The 18879-nt window shown below is 65.6% G+C and overlaps 3 protein-coding genes across 3 annotated transcripts; 2 read left to right on the top strand and 1 right to left on the bottom strand.

The window, feature by feature from the left end:
* Nucleotides 1–5098: 5098 nt before the first annotated feature.
* Nucleotides 5099–5923, top strand: EMIHUDRAFT_466106 (hypothetical protein; the record flags this gene model as incomplete). Its single annotated transcript, XM_005757367.1, has 2 exons — nucleotides 5099–5354; nucleotides 5426–5923. 2 exons carry the CDS (start codon nucleotides 5102–5104, stop codon nucleotides 5707–5709), a joined length of 537 nt encoding a protein of 178 aa, XP_005757424.1. The 3' UTR covers nucleotides 5710–5923.
* A 2682-nt stretch (nucleotides 5924–8605) lies between these two features.
* EMIHUDRAFT_220462 (hypothetical protein) lies at nucleotides 8606–12178 on the top strand (the record flags this gene model as incomplete). Its single annotated transcript, XM_005757366.1, has 9 exons — nucleotides 8606–8842; nucleotides 10019–10196; nucleotides 10473–10525; nucleotides 10597–10674; nucleotides 10910–10950; nucleotides 11027–11052; nucleotides 11338–11522; nucleotides 11602–11687; nucleotides 12112–12178. 9 exons carry the CDS (start codon nucleotides 8606–8608, stop codon nucleotides 12176–12178), a joined length of 951 nt encoding a protein of 316 aa, XP_005757423.1.
* A 1460-nt stretch (nucleotides 12179–13638) lies between these two features.
* Nucleotides 13639–14556, bottom strand: EMIHUDRAFT_69010 (hypothetical protein; the record flags this gene model as incomplete). Its single annotated transcript, XM_005757365.1, has 1 exon — nucleotides 13639–14556. A coding segment is annotated over one exon (918 nt), but the record flags the coding sequence as incomplete, so codon positions are not given.
* Between the last annotated feature and the right edge of the window lie 4323 nt (nucleotides 14557–18879).

Here is an 18879-nt window from a genome sequence, read left to right as displayed (position 1 = left end):
CACACACACACACACACACACACACACACACACACCGCTCACCCACGCGCACCGGGCCTTGCACTTTGAATGCCGTGGGGCTCCTGTCGTCAGACGTGGAGACGCGAGGGTTGCCCCCCCTTGCCCCACCACCTCGTGTGTGTGGAGAAGTTTACCTTACCTTACCTTACCTGACTCTGTTGATGGCAACAATTTGTTAGTCGGGAGGGAGGGGCAGGCTGCTCACCCCACGTGTGCACGCAGGGTTCGTGAGCTTTCACAACGAAACAGCGAATCGATTTCACTTTCACTGTCACTTCACATTTCATGTGAAACGAAATTTCACTTTTCCGAGCGAGTGTGAACGTCAATAAGGACGGATGCTCCCACCGAGTTCCGACACGCCGACACTCACTTCACACTTTCAAGTGTTGGCTCCACACCAGCAGCAGCCAAGTGATGAAGGAGGCTGGAGATATTGGTCACGCTGAGCTGATGTGTGCACTAGACCAGTATATGAATATCATGGCGTGCTGCCTGTGGGCGAATACGGTGCCGATGGTGGGATGAATTCTCTCAGCAGAGTCGAGAGTCGACTCTCGACGCATTGGGAGGGCGGCCGCGGCGTTGTAGGGGCGGCAGCGAGCTCCCGGTTGCAAATACTCGCCTCACAGTCCGGCGGCTCGCGTCCCCGGCCGATTTCTACGAATACAAGCCCCTCTCACAGCAGACTGGCACGAACTAGCACCACAAAAGGCACAGCAGACAACGGCCCCTTATGGGCCGTCGAAGAGGCCGTCATACTCCTCCGGCCTCACCCCCCCTTCCCAACCCTCCCCTGGCTCAGGCTCCTCATCCTCGCGGCGCGCAGTGCGCACCCCGCCCCGCGAAGACGAACCCTTCCGCCGGCGTGCCTCGCGGGACTGCCGCCCGCTGCCGCCGCCCTTCCCCCCCTCCGCTGCCCGCGCCGCCTTCTCCGCCGCCCGCGCGGCCGCCTTCGCCTCCTCCGCCGCTAACAGCGCCTCCCTCCGCGTGACCCCTATGGGCCCCTAGAAAAGCTTGCGGTGAAAAAGGCGTATGCGTAATGCGGATACGTGATACGTCGAAGACGCCCCGCCCCCCCGCGGGCCGCGGCGCACCGGCGGAGATCCATAATCCGTATACGTGACACGTGGTACGTGTGTGGGAAGTGCCAAGAAGCGCCTCCTTTGGATGCGGCTTATTGCTCAAAACCTTGGGAGATTGCTCAAAACCTTGGGAGAGAAGGCCTACATATTATGACGGAATCCATGCACCTGGTGCATGAGGGCTGTGGATCGGGACATTTCACGGTCGGTGGCGCCGATATTGACCTCCGGAAATCCGTCGCAATCGCTCGGCACGATCTTGCCGAGCAGTCTGAGCGACGGCTATGTTGATTCGCGCGACATTGAGGCGCTCCGCAACCAGAAGGGTGTCGGCGAGTGAAGTGTGGAGCAGCTGCAGCAGCTCTGCGACACGGGCGCCTGTTATTTTGCTTGAGATTTTTTCTTTTCCTCGCGATGTCCACCCCGCCGCGCCGCCGCTCGCGCCGCCTCGCCACCGCCGCCTCCTCCGCCGCTCCCTCGCCAGCCACGCCGCCGCCCGCCCGGCTCCTCGACCTCCCCAGGGAGCTCCTCGAGCGCGCCCTCTCTCGCTGCGACAGCCCCGTCGACATCGCTCGCGTCGCGGCCGTCTCGCTGCTCTTCCACTCGCTCGCGGAGCAGGGCATCCGCTTGTGGGCGCAAGAGCGCGGCTTCGAGCTGCCAGCGCAGCCCAAGGGCGAGAGCTGCGCCGTGCGGTGGCTGTGCTATGCGGCGTTGCTGCACGAGTCCAACCCGCCGGTGAGGGCGGCGGCAGGCAATATGCACAGCGTCTTCATCGACGGCGAGGGGCGGCTCTCGTCGTGCGGCTCTGCGCCGTGGTTCAGCCCAGGGTTACTCGGCCACGGTGAGGGTGTGACGCGTGTGATGACGCCATACCCGCCGACGCGCCTCTCCTCTTCGCTGGGCGACGAGCGTGCCGTGAGCGTGTCAGTTGGATATTGCCACAACCTCGCCTTGACCGCCGATGGCGTCTGGAGCTGGGGCTATGGAAGCTCTGGCCGCCTGGGCCACGGCAACGACCGACACCAGTGGCAGCCGAAGAAGGTCGAGGCCTTTGCTGGCCAGCGCGTCGTCGCCGTGTCCGCGGGAGACAACCAAAGCCTCGCCATCACCGCCGATGGCGCTGTCTGGAGCTGGGGCATGGGACTCTCTAGCCAACTGGGCCACGGCGACACGCAGCACCAGCTGCTGCCCAAGAAGATCGAGGCCTTCGCTGGGCGGCGCGTCGTCGGTGTGTCGGCAGGGGCCAACCACAGCCTCGCCATCACCGCCGACGGCGTTGTCTGGAGCTGGGGCCTTGGAGGCGATGGCCGGTTGGGCCACGGCGACGCGCAGAACCAGCTGCTACCCAAGAAGATCGAGGCCTTTGCTGGGCGGCGCGTCGTCGCTGTGTCGGCTGGATTCGGGCACAGCCTCGCCGTCACCGCCGACGGCTCCGTCTGGAGCTGGGGCTGGGGAGGGCAAGGCCGGTTGGGCCACGGCGACCAGCAGGAGCAACTGCTGCCAAAGAATGTCGAGGCCTTTGCAGGGCGGCGCGTCGTCGCTGTGTCGGCAGCAAGCAACCACAGCCTCGCGATCACCGCCGACGGCGCCGTCTGGAGCTGGGGCTGGGGAGGCTACGGCATGCGCGGCCACGGAGATGACTTGTCGAACCAGCTGCTGCCGAAGAAGATCGAGGCCTTCATGGATCAGCGCGTCGTCGCTGTGTCGGCTGGAAGCTGCCACAGCATCGCCCTCACCGCCGACGGCGCCGTCTGGAGCTGGGGCCAGGGCAAGGACGGCTGCCTAGGCCACGGAGATGACTTGTCGAACCAGCTGCTGCCCAAGAAGGTCGAGGTGTGGCGGGGCGCTTGAGCAGCCAGCGAGCAGGGGTCGTGAAGGCGGCCGGTCGGACGTTCTGAGAGTAAAATTTATGCGGCCGCCGCGCGCCCGCCGTGGTGAGCAGTTACACCACGGCGTAGTCAATGCCGCCGTCGCAGTCGTCGAACTCGTACTTCGCGTTCTTCAGCTCGTATTGGTAGCTCTTGCAGCCGGACGCACCAGATGCCGTCGCCGCGTCCATGACGTCCTGAGGAACATACTCCGAGTCGATCGACTTCTCGATCGCGACGACTTCGATCGCGGTGCTGTACGAAACGTCCACCTCGTAGCTGTCGCCGCAGCACACGTACCCGAGTTCGCAGACCTTCTCTTTGAGCGAGTGCTCCGTGTACGCGATCTCGCAAGAACATGTCTGCACTTCAGCGAGGGCCTTGGCCGAGGTTGTGACGATCTGCGGCCCAGCACAGACCGAACCTGGGGAGAAGGCTGAAGCAAATCCGAGGCCGGAAACCAGCGTGCAAAGCGCGAGCTTCGACATTGCCGGAGCTGACACAGCAAACCGAATTTTGGATTTCTTTATTTCATGACCGCTCGGGAAAGTAAGCGCAGCGCCTGCGCGTGTACGGCGCGGAATTTTCTTTTTTGAGAGCGCCTTCGTTGTTAATAGTACAAACCCAATGGTCCCTTGCGAGCGGTCCTTCGTTGCAGTCGCACACACTCACACGCCACGCCGCACCGCGCGCCCGCCCACCGCCCCGCCCAGGCGGGAAAGAGATGAGGAGATGGGACAGCAAAGGAGGAAGCACAAGCACGTATGGGAGGGTTCAGTAATGCGCCACGCTGCCCGGCGTCTCTCACTTTCCGGGACAGCCCCGCCCTTGTGAGGCAGGAAAGTGACGGCTACCCCGTACGCCCTGCAGCCTGCTACTCCGACGCCGACCGCCCATTCCCCCCTCCTCGTTCCCCCCTCGAATGCTCCGGACCCCGACAAGCCGCCCGACGTTGGGCCTCTGCCCCGCACGCTCCCGCCCCTCTGCCCCTCACACACACCCAGGCCCGACATGCACATACAAGACAAACCCGGCGTCCTGCTCTCAAAAGAAAAGAAAAAATGGGAAGGAGGAGACCAGCGGGGGAGACTCCCCGCCTATGCAACACCCCAGAGAGGGGCTGCCATCGCCGAAGCTGTGCCTAAGCATAACTCCCAAACCCGCAGCGGCCCGGGGGGCCTTGGGGGCAGCCTGCCGGACCGCTGTTGCACGGGGCCAAGCACCGGAAGATGAGTGGAATTGATGGATTGGGCCGTTGTCCGTGCCTCCCCTCTATACGTCAGAGTGGGACCTACGCCGCGCCGGGTAAGGGGCGCGCCCGGTCCTCGACGGAGCCGCGCCCGCCCCAAACGACCCAGGCGGCGAGTAGTCGTCCTCGAACCTTCGACTCGTAGTCGCCCGTGGTCAGCGCCCCTCCTCCCTTGTGCGTGGGCTGCTCTGTGAGGGGTCCAGGCGTAGTCCGACGGGTAGGGGGTCTGTGCCCGGGCGGTGTCCGGTGCGGAGTCTCTCTCTGATCCCGCCTGGGATGCTGGGTGCGAGGTGTGGCGGCTTCGATCCCAAGGGGGGGAGCTGATCCCACTCGGTAACCAACTCTCAGGGGCAGTAGGTGGGCGAGCTTCAAGCGCGCTCATCTCGATCGTCAAGGCGTCGCTACGCGCGGTCTTCCGCGGGGGGAGCTTCGTCGACGGGTGTGGGACTGCGGCACAGACAGTGCTGCGGCGATGCCTCCGGCTGCTGCGGCGAGTGGCTTGCTGCTCGCTGCGATGGCGAAGAACTCGTCTCGTCACACGCCAAGGGCTTATGCTCTGGCGAGACGTGAGGCGTATGCGCCCAGGAGGGGAGGGCGCATGCGTAACGACGCTGCTAGAGATGCCTTTCGGGGCCCAGAGATAAAACTTCTGATGCCATGCGTGACCTAGTAGTGTCCCCAGCTATGGGCGTGTCCACGTTGGAGCCAGGTGTGGTGTGGACGCGAGAATAGCTCCGCCGTTCATGGAGGCAACCGATGCGAGTCGACTGGTGTGTGTCGTCGTGGTTTCGTATCAAGAATTCTCTCTCTCTCTCTCTCTCTCACCGAGTTAGGGCCCCCCAGCGCGTTTCTTTTTTGACGACACTCATCCGCTGGAAATGCTCGCCACTTTGCTGCCGCTCTTGCTCGCGCTCAAAGTCGAGCCGATCGGCAGTAGGGCCGGTCCGGTCGCGACATCGCACTCGCGGCGCGACGCAGTCGCTGTCTCGCTCCTCGGCTCCATCGCGCTCGTGCAGCCCGTCTTTGCGGTCTCAAACCCGTGGGATAAGGGTCCTGTCGAAGGCCTGAAGGCGGAGAGCACCTGCAAGCCCAAAGGTGCCTGCGCTTGCAACTGTATGCCCGACGGCTTTGGCGCTCCTTGTATAGAGCGCGCCTTGGTAGCTCTGAGCGCTCATTAACGCGTTCCTTGTAGCTCATTTCAGGCGGCTACAAGGAGCGCGAGAGCGCTGTCAAGCCGGTCGCCGCTCAGATCGTCGAGGCCATCATCGACGACGACTCGCCAGCGCCCGCCGTGGCTGCCGCGACAAAGGTTGCGCCAGCCAAGGCTGCGCCCGCGGCCCGCGCTTCGAGCTCCGCGGCCGCGCTCAGCTTTGATGAGCTCGTCGCCAACAGCGTGAAGACGAAGGAGGAGGTCTACGGCCGCAAGCTCACGGACGCAGAAGTCGCCGATCTCAAGGCCAAGGTCACCAAGCTGATGGCAATGTGAGCGAGAGCGCTCTTACACAGCATGCAGTGAGGCGGCGGGCAGCGCGATCACGCTAGTGTCCGGCAAGTGCGCACGGTCGAGTGGACGGTGCGTTTTGGCCGTTTCTGCATTGGTCACACCGCCGGAGCGCGAGCCGACTGTGGAGCCACCGTGTAGCCGAACCGCTTGTCCCAAACGTAGTAATTGTCGGTATATAGAAACACAAACGGTCAACCCCAGCGCGCGCGTTTTTCCCGCGCATCTCTCGGCCATCGCCGATGGCCATCGCCGTTCCCGCCAGTCGTCCGGCGCCGCGAGAGCCCCCCCCCCCCCCCCCCCACACACACATACACACACACACTCACACACACGCACAGATGTCTGACCCAGCATATGTGTTGTGGCCAGTGTGAGCAGTGTGTCGAAAAAAAAGCCCCACCTTGTGATTTTTGGGTCAAAATCGTCCCGATTTCATAATGTTCGTTCGTACGTGCATCCGCGGCGCCCAGCGCGGTGCCAGCGGCTCCCATACCTCTAAGAGGCCACCCACCTCCGTATAGACCCTTATATCCGCGGTTTACGCCCAATAGAGGCAGCTGCAAGAGGGCCCGGACGGGCACTGCGGCACACACTGCTCGCTGCTCGGCCATGCGGTAGCGTCTGGTGATGCCGCCCCTGCGCGGGCGGGGGCGTCTCGCTCGGCAGCAACTGCGCCGCGCAGCGCAGGTTCGAGGGTCGCGGTGGGTGGGTGCACTGGAAGACGTAGCGGTCGAGAAAGCGCTCAGCGACCGCTACGTCTCGAGGATGGAGCCGTCGCGCGGACCCGACCGGCCGACCGGCAGTAGCAGCAGGCGCCGGAGGGCGCGGGAGGCAGCGGCGACACCTCGGGCCAGAAGCGCGAGCCCTAGGCTGGTGAGGGGGCCCGCTCATGCGTAAACGGCTCGGGACTTAGCTAAATCGCGCATCGAAATCGGGACGATTTTGCCAGGGCACCGTCACAAGGTGCTCGACAATAGCTCTCGGTCCACCCCGGTGCGCCGCGGCGTCACCCGGTCACGCGTCAGCCCCAGCGCCCCCACGCGGCTCGATGGCTCGGGCGAAATGTAACGCCAACTAAGCCGAATTCCAGCGCAGACTGCGGCGCGGTTACGGGTTAGAGTAGGAGAGCGCCCGCTCTTCACCCCCTCCGCGAGACGAAACAGCCTTGACGCGACGGGGGGAAGCTGTACTCACACACGACGCGAAACATCGGACAGAATCGCGGCATCTCGCGCTCCGCTCCCAATCTCTCACGGTATCAATCATGCTCAGGGCTCCAGCCACGCCAGTGGAGAGGCCATGGCGTACAGGAGCAAGGATACTCCACGCACACCAACCCAGCCTCAATGCGGGAGAGAGGATGCCTTCCCTCGGCGTCTCCCGCTTCTCTTTGGCATCGCCTCCCGTTCATGTCGACTCCAAAGCGAGGTGCGGGCTCCCCACCTCAAATCCAGGTTGCTGCCTCAAATCCGGCTGCCTCCTGCTGCGTCACCGCCACCGCCTCCAGCGCGGAGGCCGCCGCATCCATTGTCTTCGCCACCGCCTCCCGCTCAAGCCCAACAAGATCGTACGAGCGGCGCGACCGCTTGAGAAACGGGCCGCCGTTCGCGTCGATTGGGCCTCCACCTCCGCCTGGGCCTCCGCGCCCAGTCACAGCGAGCGCCGCAGCTGCGGGCACCACCCCTGCACTGGTCGGACGCAGGGGCGGGAGCGGGCACTCGCTGCGCCGCTTCGAGCCGCAGAGGAGCGATCCGGAGGAGCACCGGCCCGCCCGCCCTCGAAGGCGCCGTGAACCCCGCGGCTCGTGTTTAGCGGCAGCAGAGCCGCAGAGGCAGGGTGGCGAGCGCTGAGAGGCAGGGTGTGCCGTGGCGAACCGCTCCGCGGAGGCTACTGGCTGCTCAAAGGGGCAGCCGCCGGGCAGCGCCTCGGCCGGCGCGAACGCTGGCACGCCCGGCGAAGCCATGGCTGCGTGCGTCCGCGAAGACTCGATAATCTCGCGCTTCCAAACATTGACGCCCCGGAAAGCTTCCGACGCGAGATTGCTGAATGCCAATGATCATTATTTCTTTCTGAATTGTGCTCTGTCTCGTTCTCCCATCCCTCCCTTGGGTTGTGTGTTTTCTTTCTTTCTTTCTGTCTCGGTGTCCAGTCCGAGCCTGACTGTTCTTCACCTTCCTACATACATACATACATCTGTCTCTCTTGTTGTGTGTGTATGTGGGAAGGGGCGTGAAGCAGACGTGACGATGCAGTCAAACTTCTTTTTTTACGTAAGCTTCGATGTTATGAAACCACTCCCTTTGCTGCCACTCATAAAATCGTTGGGTCGCTTCAGTTCACGAAGTCCCCCCATGGGCCGACCCTGTTTGTGTTCCGATTTTATGAGAAGAGAACAAAGGGAGTGTTATGAAACAAACCTTATTTTACACATACATGACGCATCGCTCCCGGGCCCACGGACAGACGAGAACCTCGCACTGTATGTATGTATGTAGAAAGATGAACAACAGTCAGGCTCGGACTGGACACCAACGCGGTATGGGTGGACCCGGGACAGATGATGACGACACGCACGAGCAACACACAGACACAAACAAGCTCACAAGACACACAGCCAGCTGGCTGCCACACACCTTGAGTTGGCCCCACCGAGTGGGCGAATTCTTTTTGCGCGGTGCGCTGCGCGCAGCGCATGGGTCGGCCACCCTGGTATCGCGAGCACGAACTGGCGCCTCCAGGGAGGGATCCACCCCGCGTGTAGCCCGTCACGCACAGCATGCTTCTAACTGCAGCCGTGAGCTCGTGGCAGCCACACACGGAGCGCAAGCGCTGCTCCGGTGTGCATAGCGGCTCGAGCAGCGAGCACTGCGGCCGATACATGCGTGGCCACAGACGGCCAGCGCAGCCGCCGACGGCCAACTGGCAGCCGCTCGTCGACAGCTACCTGTCGAGCTATGCGGGCGGCGTCTCGCGTAGCGACGTCGACTACGCGGAGGCGTGGGCGGCCAACGCGTCGCAGTTCACGGCGGCGGGCTCGTGGCGTGCGAGGGTCGTCAACGGTAGCCTGTGGGTGCGGCCGATCCACTTTTACGAGCACTGGAAGGAGCGAGCGAGCGTGCTGCGCATCCTCCTCCTCGCGGCCCAGCAGGCGAGGGCTTGGCGAGCCCTAACCCTAACCCCAACCCTGACCTTGACCCACCCTAACCCTGACCCTGACCCTGACCCTAACCCTGCCCCTGCCCCTGACCCTGACAGGCGAGCGCCCTCGGCGAGCCTCTCCCAGACTCCGAGCTCGTCTTTGCGGCGGCCGACTCTGACCCGACCGTCCTGCACTCGCGCCGCCGCTGCCACGCGCCCAACACGAGCGCCACGCTGCATGGCCGACGGCGCACCCGCCCGGCGGCCAACTGCCCGCGGCTGCCAGTCTTTGTGCACGCTCGGGCGAGCGCCCTCGGCTCGACGGCCTAGAAGCGGAAGATCTCCCCATATCTCCCCCCGTATCTCCCCGCACCTGGCAGCACGGAGTCTAGAAGCGGAAGACGAGTTCTCGTCTCCTAACCATCGCTCGAGAGGACACGCACTCAACCGCATTCGGCCGCAGTCGGCCGTATTCACTGCCTTCTTCGCCTCCCTCGCCTCCACGCGGTGAAACGGAAGACTCGGCGCAATGCCGCCTTCCCGATGCTGGTGCACGAGTCCCTTGAAGTGCTCCGCCCTTATGCGGGTCTCTTCACCCCCCGCAGGCTCGACGGCGCTGCCGCTGCCCGAGTACTCGTGGGTGGGGCGGAAGGCCCTAGAGGCGGAAACACGCACTCTTGTCTCCCAGCCAGCGCTCGAGAGGCCGCGTGTTGAGCTGCTCGACCGCATTCATCTGTGTTCGCTGTAATCGCACCCCTCTCATACTCTGCACAAGACCGTCCTCCCGCCCTGACCTCGGTGTGTTCAGCACTTCCTAGACACTTCCTAGACACTTCCTAGACGCTTCCTAGACACTTCCTAGACACTTCCTAGACGCTTCCTAGACGCTTCCTAGACACTTCCTAGACACTTCCTAGACACTTCCTAGACGCTTCCTAGACACTTCCTAGACGCTTCCTAGACACTTCCTAGACACTTCCTAGACGCTTCCTAGACGCTTCCTAGACGCTTCCTAGACACTTCCTAGACACTTTCTAGACGCTTCCTAGACGCTTCCTAGACGCTTCCTAGACACTTCCTAGACAGCCGCCTCCCCGCCCTGACCTCGGCGCGTTCAACACGCAGGTCGTACCACTCGCCGCCGTGGTGCCAGATGCAGCCGCGCTTCGAGCGCGCCGCCGCCGCATGGGGGTGGGAGCAGAGGGACGCGCGCGCGTACTTTGGCGGCGCCTGCTCGACGGGCATCAGCCGCCAGTCGCTGCTGCCCCTCAACCGCACGCACGGGGAGTTGTTGCACGTCCTCGACGTCGGCTTCGGCAGGAGCGGCGCTCGTGGCCGCGCTCACGTCTTTCCCCTAGCGCCGGGCGCCCACTCACGGATCGAACTGCTCTTCTACACCTCACTACCTGGCGGCAGTCAGAGCCCGCACGACGCCGAGCCTCCCCTTCCGAGCCTTCCCGGAACTGTCCCTTCAGGAGCGGCTTTGTCAACCCGCATGACGTGGAGCGCGCCAAGCGGAGCTACGCGCGGCTCGGCGTCGGCTGGGGCAACGCCAGCGCCCAGCGTTCACACGTGCCGGCTGCTGATTGGTGGCTCGCACGCCGTAGGCTGGGGCAACTTCAGCGCCCAGCTGCCGCCCGACTATGCGTGCCGCTTCCAGGTCTTGCTGTCGGGGCTCGGCAGCCACGAGAGAAGGAGCAAGGCAAACGCGGGTTGTCGGTCCGCGGTTAGGTATTGCTGTCGGTGCCGGGGTTTGGCTACTCGAACCGGCTGCGCCAGCTGCTGGCGTGCGGCTCCGCCGTTGTGCACGTCCAGCACCCTAGAGTCTGAAGCCGTACTCTTGCATTCCAAGTCATTCGACCGTCTCCCGCTGTGTTCAGCTGTGTTCATTGCTTCGCTCGTACTCACGCGGGGCTCTGAAGACACAAGACCGTCTTCCCGCCCCGAGGCTGGCGTATTCCGCACGTAGGTCACGCACTAGTCGCACGAGCTAAGCTTCTTCGTCATCGTCGTATTCTTGTTTTCATTCTTTTTATTATACTAGGTCCAACACCAGTCCCACGAGTTCTTCGAGCCGCTGCTGAAGTCCGGCGAGCACTCTGGCAGGTAATGACCGCTTGCTGTGTGAACGGCGCCTCTTCACACCCGCTGCTGTGAACAGGCGGGACCCACTTCTGCAAACAAGCGGTGCGGCGTGCAGCGCAGAGCGTCTCTTCACAGCTCCTGGCTGTGAACAGGCGTGCACTACCTCACCTTGCCGGGAGGGTTCGGCACCGGCGGCGGAGAGACGGCCGTGCGCAGCGTGCGGCAGCAGCTGGCGCCCCCCCCCACCCACCCCCTCCCCAGCACCACCACCCCACATTCCCTTTTCCCCCTCCCCCTCCCTTTCTTCTATCCTCTCTTCGACCATTCACACTTCCGAGGTGTGAATAGGTGCCGCTGCTCCGCGCGCTGCGTTCCGACGGCACGCAGCGGCGCCGCTTGGGGCGGGCGGCGGCCGCGTTCGCACGCGCGCACCTGCCGTCTCGACGGTGCTCAATTCACTAGTGAGTGACGAGGATTCCGCGGGTTCGTTAGGCTCGCGTCTGACCCATGCGGCGGCGGTGAGCTACGCGCGCGCGCTACTCACAGCCTACGGCACGCTCTACCGCAGCGAGGTGGCGTGAGATCGCCCGAGGTCACGCGAGATGCGACCCGAGATGACACGAGATTGTCCCGAGCCTACCCGGGGTTCAGGTGGTGGCGCCGTCGCCCGCCGACAGCGAGGGCGGCGGCTTCTTCCGGATTGACTCAGCGCGGGACTTGCTCCGCGCGGCGCGGATGTGCGATTGTGCCCCCGACAATGCAAGGCACACCCCCCACGCCGCAAGACCCCGGCACGAGGCGCGCTGCTTGCTCGCTTTGGGCTCCTTTCCCCTCCCCCCCCCCCCCCCCCCACCTCTCCGCCCCTCTCCTGCGCGTGCCTCTCCGCTCACCTCGGCTCACCTCGGCTCACCTCTGCCCCTCTCCGCCCCTCTCCGCCCCCCTCCGCCGCCCTCCGCCCCTCTCCGCCCACCTCTCATCCCCCGGCACGAGGCGCGCTGCACGCTCGGCGGAGGGACCGCTTGCCACCCCTTCCCTCGTGGCTCGTCCGGATGCTGGGCTGCGCGCTGCTGTGCCGGGCGCGATCGCCCTGGAAATGGGGTCGAGATCGCTCCCGAGATCGCCCGAGATTGCCCGAGGTGACCCGAGGTGACCCGAGAGTAGGTGGGACTGCCCAACCAAGGCGCTCGGTTGCCCCAAGGTTGCGGCCGGTAACGCGTCGCGCATGTAGCGCGGCCGCGACTCGAGGGTTTGCCACGGGGTGGCGTGTGATGTACGACAGGTGGTCTCGACCAAGTGTGGTTCGTGGGTGTGTGCGTCGTTGACCAGCTGTGTGAGCTGCGTCTCGCGAGCCTGGCTTGTGTGAATTGGTGTGCGTGTCGTCGTCAGCGCGCGCGTGTGTGTGGCGTGTCGCTTGCTGTCCTATCCGTATAGGATGCCCTGGCCATATATGACCCAAACCTCTTCGCCGGCCCCACCAGCTCGACCGACTCGACCGCCAACCGGCTGGGTTTGGCCGGCGGCGCGACGCGTGGCCTGTGCTGCGGCCATCTCGGACGTTCAAGCGGCGGTGCCAGCCAGCGGCTCGGCCGCGCTGCGCGCATCCTTCACACACGCCGCCACGACCGATATGAGCGGGCCCAGTGTCGAGCCGTGATGCAAGCTGCTTGTGAGGGGCGGCTGTGGCCACAGCAGCAGGTCCAACAGACAGACGTCAAAGCTTGCCGTCGGTGTGCTGTCGTGGGGTGGTGCACGACACGCATTGGGAGGAGCCGAGTCAATGCAGTGGCAAGCCAGAGGCTACCTGGGTCACCAAGTGGTGCTCCTTGCCTGTTCTGAGCAGGGCTTTGCTCTGATGGGGCTGTGCTTGACATGTGTGAAGTGGGAGTGCGTGCCGGCGGTGTGTGAGAGTGAGAAAGACGTGTGTATGAGCGTATGAGGCCATAAGAGCCGTGGTATGAGCCAGAGTGAGCTTCATGACCCAAGATAAGATAGCGCGGTTTGGGACACATGGGTACTTCGGACACGCAAATATTTTTACCCCTCGAGCGCCCCGATCGCCTCCGTCACCGCCGCCACGAGCCGCGACGCCTCCCCCTCGCTGCGCGGCCCGTCCCTCCGCCACCTCGCCGCGTCGTGGTGCCTCGCCGCGTTCGCCCAGATGCGCAGCGAGTGCAGCTGGCTCCGCAGCTCGGTCGGCAAGCCGCACTCGCGGTGCCAAAAGTTGATGCGCTCCTCGAAGCCGTCGGGCGCCGCCGCAGAGCGCGAGGCGTAGACGGCGTCGAGGCGCGGCATCAGCGTGTTGAAGGCGAGCAGCATGTTGCCCTGGATGCGCGCCTGCGCGTCGCCGCCCGTGCGCATGCCGCGCACCTGCACCGAGAGCGGCGAAGGCTCGTAGCCGGTGGTGCGGGCGGCTAACGCAGCGGCCTCGTCTCCAGGTGCCGGCGCAGCCTCCTCCACCCCCGCCCCGCCCTGCGCGCCAGAGAGCAGCGCCCGCAGCGTCGTGAGCGCCTCGGGCAGTGTGGGCCGCTTGCGCAGGCTGTCGTGGCAGAGGCTCCTGTGCCCGTCTCCCGCCTTCGCGAGGTCCTTTACTGCGCGCGCCGCGTCGACTGGCCAGCCCGCAGCCACGTCCGAGAGCTTCGCCGCGTCGATGTCGGTCCAGTCCTCCTCGAACTCGTCCTCGCACCGGTCGGTGAGCTGCACCTCGGACCGGTTGGTGAGGCAGACGAGGAGGGTGATCCCGATGGCGTAGCCGTCCGTCTTTGGTGAGTACTCGCCCCCCTTGGAGATGGAGGGGCAGAGGTAGCCAGTGGACATGTAAAGGGCGGTCGAGCGGCAGCGGACAGACGCGTCGGGACGCTGGTCCTTGGCGAAGCCCGTGTCGGCGAGGACGGCGGTCAGCTTCTCGTCGAGCAGGATGTTGTCCGGCTTGACGTCGCGGTGCACGATGCCCTTCGAGTGGAGGTAGACGAGCGCCTCGGTCGCCTCGCAAGCAATGCGAACGCGCTGCCGCCACGTCAGCGGCCTCGGCGGCTCTTCCATGCCCAGCCGCCGGAGCTGCGCCGCGCGGTCGGGATCCGAGATACGCAGCCGCGCCTCGAGCGAGCCGCCGCGCATCAGTGGCGAGAGGAGGCAGACGCCGTCGGGCGAGAGGCAGTAGCCGAGCAGCGGCAGCAGGTGCGGGTGACTCACCGCCTTGAGAAGCTTCACCTCGAGCTCCGCCCGTGACAAGCCGCCCGACTGCCCCGACTTTGCCCGCTTCACGACGAGCGGCAAGTGGCGCAGCTGCGGCGGCGCGGCGAGGGAGAGGTGGAGGTCGGCCGACGCCTCGTAGACGTGGCTGAAGCCGCCGCTGCCAATCAGCTTGCCCTCTGCAAACCCGTCGGTAGCCGCGGTGAGGTCCGACAGGGCTATCTCGACGGGCCGAGCAACAGCCGCCTCTTCCGCCGCGGCCGGCTCGGCGACAGACAGAGTTTCCAGCTTCGACTCTGCCGCGCTCACCTCCTCGGCCAAAGCAGGCAGCACGCCCACGTGCGCCTTGGCGGCAGCGATGCCTGCTCGGAGCGCGGAGGGGCTGTCCGCTGTGTCGAGCGACTTGAGCGCGCCCATCGCCGCGCCATGCGCCTTGCGCAGCCGCTGGCTGTCCCGCCTCCGCGCCTCCTTGAGCTTGTCGCGCGCACGCTTCGCCGCCGCCAGCACGGCCGGGCTCGCGACGCCGCTGCACGCCTCCAGCGCGCTGGCTACGCCCTCGTACGAGCCAGCGGCCACGGCCTGCTGCAGCGCCTCGTCCGCCGCAGCGATGGCGGCTGCGTCGGCGGGCGGAGGAGATGGGGCTGGCGGTGGGGTTGGCGGCAAATCGGCGGTGGCGCTGGGGCCAGGCGCCGCGTTGTCTGCCTCGCCGCCGCCGCTCTTCTTCTTCTTCTTCTTCTTGCCCTTCTTGCTCTCATTGGCGCGCTCCTCTTTCTCCGCCTCCTCCTCCGCCAGCAGCGCCTCGGCATGCCGCGCCGCCTCCGCCTCTGCCACCGCTCTCTCCGCCTCCCTCGCCTCCGACCCCGCAACCCACGCCGCCTTCTTCGCCACCTTCTCAGCCGCCGCCTCCGCCTCAGCCAAGACCTTTACGCACTCGGCGTGGCCCTTCTCCTTGGCCATCTGCAGCGCCGTCTTGCCGTCCCGAGCGCGCACTGCAGCGTCTGCGCCCGCCCGCAGCAAGCGCCGCATGACGGCGGGGTGGTCGAAGATGGCGGCGGTCATCAGCGCGGTGGCACCGACGCTGTTCTGCAGGATGACCTCAGCGCCGCGCCGTATCAGCAGGTCGACCACCCGCTCGTGGCCGTTGCTGACGGCGGCTATCAGCGCAGTGACGCCGTTGCTGTTCTGCAGGTTGACCTCAGCGCCGTGCCGCAGCAGCAACTCGACCATCCGCTTGTGGCCGCAGTTGGCGGCGAGCATCAGCGCGGTGAAGCCGTCGCTGTTCAGCAGGTCGACCTCCGCGCCGCGCCGCAGCAGTAGCTCGACCACCCGCTCGCGGCCGTTGCTGGCGGCGTGCATCAGCGCGGTCCAGCCGACGCTGTCCTGCAGCTTGATCTCCGCGCCGTGCCGCAGCAGCAGCTCGACCACCCGCTCTTGACCGTTGTTGGCGGCGCGCATCAGCAGCGTGACGCCGCTCACGCCGCCTTGCTCGTACGCCGCGTCGGCCCGCCCGCCACTGTCAAGCCACGCCAGCACCTCCGCCTCGTCGCCTCGCCCAGCCGCTGCCCAGACCGCATCGGAGACTGCCACGCCACCGCTCGGCGCCCGCTTCGCCGCAGCCGGCGACAGATTACCCGGCCGCACCCGCACGCTCTCGCCGCCGCCCTCGAGCGCCACAGCGTACCGCCCGCCCTCGAAGCTCTCCGCCACGCCCCGCTGCCCGTTCAGCTCGGGGCGGGAAGAGAGGCCGCCGAGCACGACTCGCTTGCCGAGCAGCGGTGTGTCCATAGCTGCCGCTGCGGCGCCCGAGGAAGCGCCTTCCGCCGCTGCCCGGCCGTCTGCAGCCGCCTCCGCCTCAGCCAAGATCTCGACGCACTCGGCGTGGCCCTTCTCCTTGGCCCACTGTAGCGCCGTCTTGCCGTTCTCAGCGCGCGCCGCCGCGTCTGCGCCCGCCCGAAGCAAGCGGAGCACGACGGCGGGTTGGTTGAAGAAGGCGGCGTGCATCAGCGCGGTGCCGCCTTTGCTGTCCTTCAGGTTGATCTCCGCGCCGTGCCGGATCAGCAAGTCGACCACCCGCTCGTTGCCGTTGCCGGCGGCGAACATCAGCGCGGTGATGCCGTCGCTGTCTTGCAGGTCGACCTTAGCGCTGTGCCGTATCAGCAGCTCGACCACCCGCTCGTGGCCGTCGATGGCGGCGTGCATCAGCGCGGTGTAGCCGTTGCTGTTCAGCAGGTCGACCTCCGCGCCGTGCTGCAGCAGCAGCTCGACCACCCGCTCGCGGCTTTGGCTGGCGGCGATCATCAGCGCGGTGCCGCTGATGCTGTTCTGCAGGTTGACCGATGCGCCGTGCCGCAGCAGCAGCTCGACCACCCGCTCTTGGCCGTTGTTGGTGGCGCCCATCAGCAGCGTGAGGCCGCTCACCTCGCCTCTCTCGTACGTCGCGTCGGGCCGCCCGCCGCCCTCGAGCCACGTCAGCACCGCCTTCTCCTCGCCTCGCTCAGCTGCTGCCACGACCGAATCGGGGGCTGCCGCGGCACTGCTCGACACCGCCGGCGACAGATTGCCCGGCCGCACCCGCACGCTCTCGCCGCCGCCCTCGAGCGCCACAGCGTACCGCCCGCCCTCGAAGCTCTCCGCCACGCCCCGCTGCCCGATAAGCTCGGGACGGGAAGAGAGCCCGCCGAGCACGACGCGCTGGCCGAGCAGCGGCGCGTCCACAGCTGCCGCTGCCGCGCCCGAGGAAGCGCCGCCCGCCCCTGCCCGGCCGTCGCTGCTTGGCTCGCTCGCCCGACCATTCGAGACCATGCCGCACATCACAAAAAGAATTTAAACCTGCTCTCTCACAGCACACAGGCGCGAAGGTCGCAGCGAGAATCGGAGAGAGACTGCGAAGAGAGATAGGAAGAGGCGGACGCCCAAGGGTGGGCGACGGCTAGTGCACCACACCCCTCTCCTTAAAATCCCTGTGTGGTGGCGGCGTGCCGTCCTCCCATCCCTCCCTTGGGTTGTCCGTTTTCTTTCTTTCTTTTTACAGGCGCGCACGCGCACGCGCGCGCGTCGCGCGCCACGCGTCGCTCCGCGAGGGCGCGCGCCAACCGCGATTCGAACCGGGGCCAAAAGGCGCCTGGAGCGACCGCGGTCCGGTCGCGCCACCGCGGCTGCGGGGCTGATAACGCAGGCCGGCTGCGGCTCCTGATGTACCTCCGCTTTTGGGTGGCGGTCGCGCGCTGCCGACGGCGCTCGCCGGCGCTACGGCGCTCGCGGCGCGCTCGTGGCGTTCAGGGCGGCTCGCACACGCACACGCACACGCGCGCGCACACACACACACACACACACACACACACACACACACACACACACACATGCACAGACACACAGCCCCTTCCCCTCCCCCCTCAAGGGCGAGGACACGCACAGGCCGCACCTCTAGTGAGGCCCGCATAGTATGTGGGAGACTCATGCCGCCGCCCCTGCCACCCCTGTGTCAGTGTGCCTGTGGCAGGAGAGACTGCCAGCGACAAGCTGGAGGCAGGTCGCTAGACTGAGATGAGACCGCCAGTGGATGTGGGAGTCCACCGCGCACCGCGCTGCGAGCCTGTCGTGTCCCTTGTCAGGAGCAGGAGAGCCCACCTGTCCCCCTGATCGTTCTTCCAAAATCCTGCTCGTGCAGGTGGGGACCCTGTCCTCGTCCCATCCCTCGTTTGGCGTGTCTGTTTTCTTTCTTTCTTTTACAGGCTCGACACAGGTGCGAACTAAAAGAATTTTACGACGTTGATCACTGGGCTTTCTACCTACCTACCTACGGGACTGGCGCGCACTGGCACTAACACAGGTACACCACGGAAAGAATTTTACAACGAAACTCCCTCGCACGACACTAGGCACGGGACTGGCGCGCACTGGCACTAACACAGGTAGGTACACCACGGGAGCCGCCTAAGCGACTCCCGCGAGGACGCACAAAAAGAATTCGAGACTCGCACACTAGCCTAACACACTACTCCACCACAAAAAGAAACCGCCGCAGCCGAGATCGCACGAGATCGCCCGAGATCGCCCGAGATCGCCCGAGATCGCGTTGCGACGCGCGAGGTGGGTGTGCGGGATGTCTGTGCGCTCTGTGGTCCCGAGTAAGAATCTCGGCCCCGACAGCGATGTGGTTGTTTCATAACGTCGAAGGCTAGCTCAAAAAGAAAGTGGTGGTACGGGTTGAAAAAATATCGCAACGGACGCCACCGCCTTGCCCCTACGACCAACTCCCTCGGGGCGCGGCTCTCAATTCATTCCACAGGTCCAAGTGTGCACGTGGGTGAGGCAGCAGCGCCACGCAGCCCTGGAAGTGAATGTGAGATGTGATGCTGAGAGAGGGAGGGAGGGCCTGGTTTGGCGCGGCGCGCCTACCAGCGGCAATGTCGAGGCACGGGAACGCTTACCCGGGGTCGTCCTCTGAGCCTGGTCGTCGGCGCCGCGATGCCACGGCGGCGCATTCGACGTCGTCGGCGCGCTGCCCCGCGTTGGGCCCCGCCGCACGTAGCGACGGCCGCAGGTCGGCCCGGTACAGGGCGCCCTGGCCGCAGACTGAAGAACGGCCACGAGGGGCGGGTGTGTGATGTGCGGTGCGGGGTGTGAGGGGGCAGCGTCTTTGTGTGTGCGCGCGCGCGCCGCTGCCGCTCGTGATCTGAACTGAAGAGGGGGGGTCGGCCTTGAGAGCTCACGGGTGGTCTCACCGCGCCAGAGGCTCTG

Source organism: Emiliania huxleyi (genome assembly GCF_000372725.1).
Source record: "Emiliania huxleyi CCMP1516 unplaced genomic scaffold EMIHUscaffold_91, whole genome shotgun sequence".
NCBI classification, from domain to species: domain Eukaryota; phylum Haptophyta; order Isochrysidales; family Noelaerhabdaceae; genus Emiliania; species Emiliania huxleyi.
The sequence above is the reverse complement of the archived record's forward strand: the minus strand, read 5'-3'. Positions and strand labels throughout refer to the sequence as shown.